An 8,318-nucleotide genomic window follows, 5' to 3' on the forward strand; every position below is an offset into this window, starting at 1 on the left:
GGTTTTGTCCAAGGTCGTCTCGAATTGCTCTGCGATGGGGTGCCCACGCTCTCCGTAGGCTGGCAAGACGAAGCCGGGAGGACTGCACGGTGAGGGAGGTGCACGCACGGGGGCCCGAGTCGTAACCGCAGCGGCAGGGATCTGGCGCTGGTAACGGTTGTATCCCCTCTGCATAGGAGGAGAAGGCGACTCGGGAGCGCCATAACCAGGAGGCGCCCTAGCACTCTGTCGAGGCGGGTAGTATAAGCGGCCCTCTCGGACACCAGTCATCGATGAAGGGCCAATCATGTTCTTGTTACTGAGTGATGACTGCTACCCACTGCACGAGAGGCCGGTAGTTACCCGAACTCGTTATCTATATTAGCGCGAAACGACAACACAGTACGGACAGCAGGACAAAAGAGTTGCTGCCGTATTGCGCTCAAAAAAGAAATCACTATGGTCTCCCACCAACTTAGCCCGTCAACGCATCGAGTTGAATCATTGCTTCGAAACAATTACATTCCGCGATTCTCTAGAGACCTTAGATAGATAGATAGATAGATAGATAGATAGATAGATAGATAGATAGATAGATAGATAGATAGATAGATAGATAGATAGATAGATAGATAGATAGATAGATAGATAGATAGATAGATAGACAGACAGACAGACAGACAGACAGACAGACAGACAGACAGACAGACAGACAGACAGACAGACAGACAGACAGACAGACAGATAGATAGATAGATAGATAGATAGATAGATAGATAGATAGATAGATAGATAGATAGATAGATAGATAGATAGATAGATAGCACCGACATCAGCAGTCAAAATTAATCATTGACTGAAAAGCACCAATAATAAAAAGTAATACTCAACTCTGTGTGTTCCGTCTATAACTTTTGTTTACACATTTTTATATAAACTCAAGGATCCAGAGCTCAGAGGCTGGAAACGCAAGCATTATTGGTTGTGTTTTGGCCAGGTCATCCTTTAGTCTAGGCCAAGTATTCCAACGTGTGCTCTCAACGTGATTTTTTTTTCGTGCAGTCATGCGAAATATTGTAATACACTGCCACGCATATATGAACGAGCGTTGATGAAGATGATAAAAAAGTTGCACACTGGTAGTTGGGCTACACTTTAATTCCATTACTCCAAGTTCTCTTCAGGATGTCCGCTAAGCTTTCTGGTCTGAATGTACAGGTGTACACTTATGGTAGCATTTCTTTTATACGTTTGGGTTTCTTTTCTGTTTGGCCATTGGTTAACCCTTCATACATTTAAAACTTCATTTGAATGATTATCTGCCCATGCCGAGGATGTGGTTACGAGCCATATGTGTAGCATCATCATCATCATCATAAGCAGCAGCAGCACACTTGCTCGTGCCACGAGCCACACCTCGAGTTACAGCAGAAGAGGACGCTCGTTTTCGACGCGCGATCGGTGCCGTACGACATTGTTCTTCTCCAAGGTCACGTCTCGCTTGCCCAAAAGATAGCATCAGAAATGCCCCAAGGTGAGTATTTGCACATGTCCGTCACGCTCATATCCTCTCAGATAATATAAGTCTGTTTCGTCTAGCCGCCGCTGTTCGCGCACAGGCATATCAAATGGACATGGAGGTTGAACAATGAATCCATGTCGTTCTTCACGATAGAACGGCAGCGCAACCATACACGGCGGAAGAAAGAAGGTACATGAAAGACCACGCTAAACAACTAACAATTCAGCTGTGAGTTCAGCGCTGTCGTTCGTGTACTTTCTGTTTTCCGTCCGTGTGTGGTTTCGCTGCCGAGTCCTTTGCGAAGTAGCTACGACCAACGATAGCCCAAGTTTCAGTTTTGTTAGTATCGATTTAGACTGATAAATTGTACAATGAAAACACTGATATAATTAATTTTATGGTCGGATGAAACAGAGAAGAAAAAGGTTGAAGTATTGTTTTTAAATTTCGCATCAAAGTTTCCGCGCGTCAAGTCACTGATTTCAAAGTTTTGGTTTCGTACTTTGGAGACATTCGCCTGATTAACTTTCCATAAACTTCACGTCTTCCATCTTCAATTTCTTCCATTATCCAGCTTGCCCTGAACGCCTGCCCTTGTCACTAAAACTCGTGAGGCAGGATGGTGCGCCAAAGTTCGCGAACTTCGTTATAATGCACTCTAGCAATCTAGTCCGCGTTTGCGACTCCCGCATGTTCTTCATTAACGTCCGTCAGCAACTTCTACAGCAGCGCCTTATCATTCATCTGCCTTCATCACTGTTTTCTGCTGGAAATTCTCCTTACTATCGTGTTCCTACAGCCGCAGCTGGTGCCGACAATGAAGTCGCTCGTGGAGCCGCACAGGGGGACGCACACGTAGCCTCACCAAGTCGTGCACTTGGTGGCACACATGGGGTCCCAAAAGGAGGCGCACACGTAGCCTCGCCTGGTGGCGCTCACGACGCCACACAGGGAGGTGGACGCGCTGCCTCACGTGGTACCACGCAGGGAAGCGCACGAGGAAGCGCCCATGCTGCCATACGTGGTGCTTTACACGGATCATCCCACGGAGAAGCAGCAGACGGCTCGAGCCACCGTTACCTGTGGGCGCACCAGCTGCACATACTCCTGTGGAAGAACGTCTACCTGAAACGCATGTGTCGCCAGTACACGACCACGGTACTGGAGATCGCGCTTATGGTCACCCTGCTCATGGGCATTCAGGACGACGCCGTGACGAGAGAGCCTCTGGTACGACGTGGTGACACCACCTTCGTGGCCACCAACACCACCACTTTCTGGAACACGCAGACGGACATCGCTCACGTGCACACGGTGCGTAGTAGTACACTATTCTGTTGAACCGACTATCTCTTCAGCTTTGAAGAACACGATTCCTAAGTTCCTGTTTTGTTCATAGTCGCAATAATCATGATCATCAGCCCGACTATACGCCCAGTGCCGGGCAAAAGCCTTGCAGTGGGTGGAAGTGCCATTGCAGTCTTTGGCTTCGGGACCTCGTATATATTAGCCTTATGTATAACGTTCTTACTTATAAGAATAAAATTGATTCTAATTCAGAAAAAAAGCTTCGACAATCAATCTAGGGCATTGGTTGCTGCTTCCACGTTATTGTAACAACTCAATTCAGTTATTTTACGTATCGTGATCATCGTGACCACGAGGAAATGGAGACACGCCGTAGTGTAGCTCAACAAATTAATTCTGAGCCCCCGAACTTTTTAACGTACGCCTAACCACATATGATCTAATTCTTATATTTGTATCCTTTAATACACGGTTACTGCTGCCCAGAATCGATCTTGTTAAACTACCACGATGGTTTTTCTCTTCGGCTTCTGTAGCATCTCTAGTTCCTTCCTTCTTTATCCGTCTCTCCCAGCAACCACAAGAATCATGGGGCGTGCCCAGGCATGCAGCGCTACCTGTAAATCATCCTGCGTTGATGTCCACACGTGTATGATGGTAGATGCCGGGCATATCTACAGTAGTAGTGGCGAATGCGTGCGCCGGTCGTCAATAACTCGCACAGAGAAACCTTGAAACGGCACTATAGTTGTCTCTAGTATTGACCCACGTGTGCCGAATCGACCAGTAACACTGCATGCCTGCGTATGCGCAGACACATTTTATGCCTAATTCTTCGTCGCAGTGTGCCATTTCAGTTGTTAAACAGCATTTGCGTTCCCATCTCTGTCATTGTGTCCATTTCTGCAAGTCGGCTTCTGTTATTATGAGACGAAACAGCTGTCTAAGCCGCCAAGCGTTCACTTTGAGACATTGGAAAGCACGTGCGACATGAGAAGTGCCGGGTGCGAGTTTGTATGCGTGTTTCGGTGCGACAAACGTGACTGTGTTCGTAGACTGCGAAACAATTGGCCTAGCTGTAACGAGATTTTAGTGGTGGAGCTGTTGTAAAGCTGGGCCTGACAAAAGGAGGAGGAGGAGGAAAAAAACTTTATTAAAGAAACAAAACGGCAAGATGTGGAAGAATCGTTTCCTTTCCCTAGGTGGCAGCCATGAGTCCTTGAGCTCTGGCGGCATCCTCGGCTTGCCGAAGGACGTCGAGTTGCACTTCTGGGTCTTCGCTTAGCAGTGCGGTCTCCCACTGCTCTTCATTGCTGTATTTTTTATATTGCCTTGTCACTGAGGGGCAAGCCCACACTATATGATTGAGATCCGCCCTTTGATTGCAGTACTTACACAAATCTGAGTGAGATGAGTGTCCATTCAGTCACACTTCAATTCTCTGATACACTCGCAGTTAATTTAACTGCTTCGGTCTTGAACGAAGCGGTAATTACAAGAGAAACACAGGAGAACCGCAGCTCCCATGTTTCTGTAGATATCACACTGGGTGGAACAGGGGTGAGCTTTTTGCTGACAGCCTTAGGTGCACGTGGTACGAAATTACGAACCTGTTCGTGTATTGCCACACCTAGGTGTACTTCGCTCCGAGCAACAAATATCTGAATCGGCTGGTGCGCAATACGATGGCCAGCCTGGGCGTCCGACACGTGGTGACCATCGACACCGAGAAGCAGCTCTTCAAGGCCGTGCGCAAGGCGGCCCAAGAGTCGCTGCCCGCCCGCGAGGTGGCCATGCTCTTCACGGGTGTCGGCAATGACACCGAGGCTGAGCCGGTCAGCCTGCACGTGACATTCTTCGCGGGAAGATTGCCCTTCGACATCAGGGTGAGCCATCTACCCTTTGTTTCGGGACTGTCCGGAATTATGCCTTTCGAGACACCACGAAAAGGGGGTAACTGCATTGGCGGGCATATCCGTCGGGAGAAGATTAATCACCTAAAAGGGGTGCCCAGTCATTCCCAGTCATGATTACAGGTCTTTAGCTTGTCCGGTATTCCAGTATACAACAAAATGTAAAGACTGGGTTACTGGTTGATGGTACCTACATCTTGTAAAGTTTTATGCTACCACGATTATATATATGTTTGTTTTCGCCTAGTTTTCTTGAGGGAAAATAGCTTTTAAATGTCAACTCGGCCAATATTATGCCACTGCCACAAATTTACACTAAGCAGACTGTATACTAGGTGTCTGCAATGAAAATTCTATGCTTGTCTGGTTCATCAGGGCCCGCCAGATAGCGCCACCAATCTGGCCTCTCGCATTTACAGCGAGGGTGTTGCAAATAGCGGCACAGGGGTGCTTAGCGGAGGTCACCAAGGAGGGTATTCAATAGGTGATACTAGTACTATGTTCTGTGGTCTTCCTTGAGCTGCTTATTTAGAACAGAAGTTATAATGAACTTACCGATAACTTTACTCAGTCTAAATTATCCCAGCACCCTTTATATGCGGGGTTAGGACTGCAGGTGTTTGACGATAGTAATAACCGAGCGCCTGTGCTGTTGCATTCTAAGCACTGTCCACTTCTAAACTTTTGTACCCGAAAAGCTGGGTACCAAGGGAAAACCATCGTGAGTGGCATGTCATGGCTTGATTCTTTGTTCCTGCATGCATTGCGAAGCTCTTTTTTTTTTCGGACTAATCCAACTGAGGGAGGGCTGGTTGCTTTATGTACTTAGTATTTCGTTCATCTATATATATTTTCCGCAACCTCCCCCACCCCTCGCAACAGTCAATAGGTTTCTGTAAAAAGAACAGGAAGGGGCACATAAACACAAGAAAAGGACGCAAAAAAGCAGACATCCACAATGTAAACGCATAGGCGAATCAATTCATCGCTGTTCGTGCAGCTTCAACTCGCGGCAATCGGCTTAGGTCTACAGCGGAACCTTTTTTTTTTTGGCTGATGTACAGGTGAAGTACCCGCAGTATCTCATCTCAATGCCAGAGGGTCCCGCGGTGGAACAGCGCTACCCTGAAATGAACACGCTGCTGCCCATCATCGGGGCGTTGCAGCAGGGGCACCTGGAGATGCAGGCGCAGCGCTTCAAGTACCCGCACCCCGTGGAACTGGTCAGGCTGCAGCGGTTCCCCTATCCTTCGTACATCGAGTATCACGACACGAAGAACTACGCTCTCGTGCTGACGCGCTTCTGCATCGGGATGCTCGTGCCGTTCTCCATGTTCGTCGCCCGACTGGTCGATGAGAAGTCGACGGGTGGGCTGTGCCTCACTTTTTTTGTGTGTGCGTGTGTGATAGAGATTATACGGACGCTCTCGGTGGGTTTTCGCCGTCGCCGTCATGTTCCATATAAAGTCCAAGTCGATAACATCACCCCCCCCCCCCCACAAATCGTATGCTCTACGCGCGAGTAAAAGCGCACAAGCACCGCCAATCACGAGATAAAAACGAAAGATGAAACGAGCAGGCCGTCTTCGTCGCACGAAGGGTGCACGCGAAACAGTGACGTTGTTCACCCTCTTCCCTCCCCCATGTATTTCGTCCTGTGAAGGAACACCAAGAGGTGCCAAGGGGGGGGGGGGCGTACTGAGTCACTCGGGTGGCAGTTAGCGAACTTTGACCTACGGAGGCACTCGTCGCTATCGCGAGAAAAATGTACCGCTCGTATACACCTCTACGTGCTGTGCTATCACCACTCATACTTCTGGTTGAGATGATAAAGACCACGAAAGCTGCTTCGTTTCCTAGTTCGGGTTTTTTCCCCTTACGCCGCGTTTTATAGAGTTAGACGAGAGCGGATCCTAAAAAAGTTGGCTATTCGTACAGCATTCAAGCTTGCTGCTATCGCATTCCCATTTGTTGCTATTGCATTCGTTGCTACGCCCTTGATGCGAAATTGAGTTTTTCTCGTTATTGGTGTAACGGAATGCGAAGCTTCTAGAAACTGCAAAATAAAAATGACATGATTGTTGTCTAATAGCGAAAATGAACTCGACCGCCAACCACGACGTGCGTTTTCTGGATGTGCACGAATGCCGGTGAATTTCAAATAACAAATCGAACTATGCTCCGTTTGATTCGGTGCACGAATTGAATAGCATGTATTAAAAATATTCAATGTTTTTTGATAATAAGTAGGATGAAAATACCTCAAAGGAAAGAAACGCTGGAGAATGGAGGGGTAAGGTTTCCTGTTTTAATCATCGGACTATCAAGATGCACGCAGCCCTAAATTTTTCGAGACTATACTGTCTTGTGTCAATACTAATTACAGAATGAGTGCGTTTTTGCATAATACGTGTCACCCAAACGAAAATTATCAATCCACAATTTTCATCGTGAAACTTGTGATACTGAATAAATACTTTTTAACATTTATATATCAGTTTATTTAAAAGCCTTGAGCAAAGAGTCACCTTGAATGCCGTAGTCACATTGAATTTCACCTGCATTCGAAATATATATAAGGCGTTCGTTGCTGGTGTATACGAGCTTGCCTCAGCATAACTCTCTCTGTGTGTGTGTTCGTGTGTGTGTGCGCGTGTGTGTGTGTGCGCGTGTGTGTGTGCGTGCGTGCGCGTGTGCGTGTGTGTGTGCGTGCGTGCGTGCGTGCGTGTGTGTGTGTGTGTGTGTGTGTGTGTGTGTGTGTGTGTGTGTGTGTGTGTGTGTGAGCGCGCGCGCGCGCGCGCGCGTTTTGGTTGGTTAAGGTATACGTGTGCATTCTGTTTTTTTAAAGCTTGAGCACATGTTTTGAAACTGGCTGCCTTGCTATTCTAAAACTATTCGAATAGTATTGAATCGTATGTGAATCGGTTCAAAAGCTCGCTGTTCGCACATCTCTCAAGTTTACGGATAATCCTTTTCAATGCCTTCTTTGTTGAAGCTAACACCTTGCTAGAACATTCTATAAACTTGTCTAATATGTATTCTTTGTGTCGTGGAATGCATAAGAGTCATTACATATGTCCATCTTCCGCTTAACGTTTATTTGGATATCCACTCTTTGAATACAGGACCTTTGGTTGATAAGCTATGTGCGTTTTATTTTTACATATGGGAAATGCTTTTTTCCAGATTCAGCTTCTAATCGGTCATTTGTCGTACAGCTGTTAACTTCATGTCTTGCATGCAGATCTTTTTAGGGGGGGGGGGGGCAGGCACGCATTTTAATATAAGTGGGCAAATGTGGTCTGTAGTGCCATTTTGGGCTCTGCATGCTAAGGCGGAAAGAAAATTCGGAATGAGGGGGGGAAGGGAGGCCCTCCCTAACTACGCGACTTGGTGCATGTACAGTCGCGCTCAATATAAATTGGAACACACTGGCTGTCTGTCGTTAAGAGGGAACGTGGCAATGGGAATGGAAAATTTTGTCAAAATGTTCAATCATTCAATCATTCAGTTTATTTTTTTTTCTGCAAACCTGAGACCACGTTTTCCATCATAGTGAAATATTATTAGACCAACATAGGTAGTAGAAGCTGAAA

At 46.9% G+C, this 8,318-nt stretch overlaps 1 protein-coding gene across 1 annotated transcript in view; it reads right to left on the reverse strand.

Annotated features, from left to right (window-relative positions):
* The window catches only part of LOC142772181 (uncharacterized), an 11,629-nt gene extending 11,339 nt beyond the window's left edge, over nt 1–290 (reverse strand). The window contains exon 1 of the mRNA XM_075874344.1: nt 1–290. This exon is cut by the window's left edge and continues 8 nt beyond it. Within this exon, the coding sequence (XP_075730459.1) occupies nt 1–288 (288 nt within the window). The 5' untranslated portion in view covers nt 289–290.
* Nucleotides 291–8,318: the final 8,028 nt, after the last annotated feature.

Source organism: Rhipicephalus microplus, chromosome 9 (assembly GCF_043290135.1).
Source record: "Rhipicephalus microplus isolate Deutch F79 chromosome 9, USDA_Rmic, whole genome shotgun sequence".
Classification (NCBI taxonomy): Eukaryota; Metazoa; Arthropoda; class Arachnida; order Ixodida; family Ixodidae; genus Rhipicephalus; species Rhipicephalus microplus.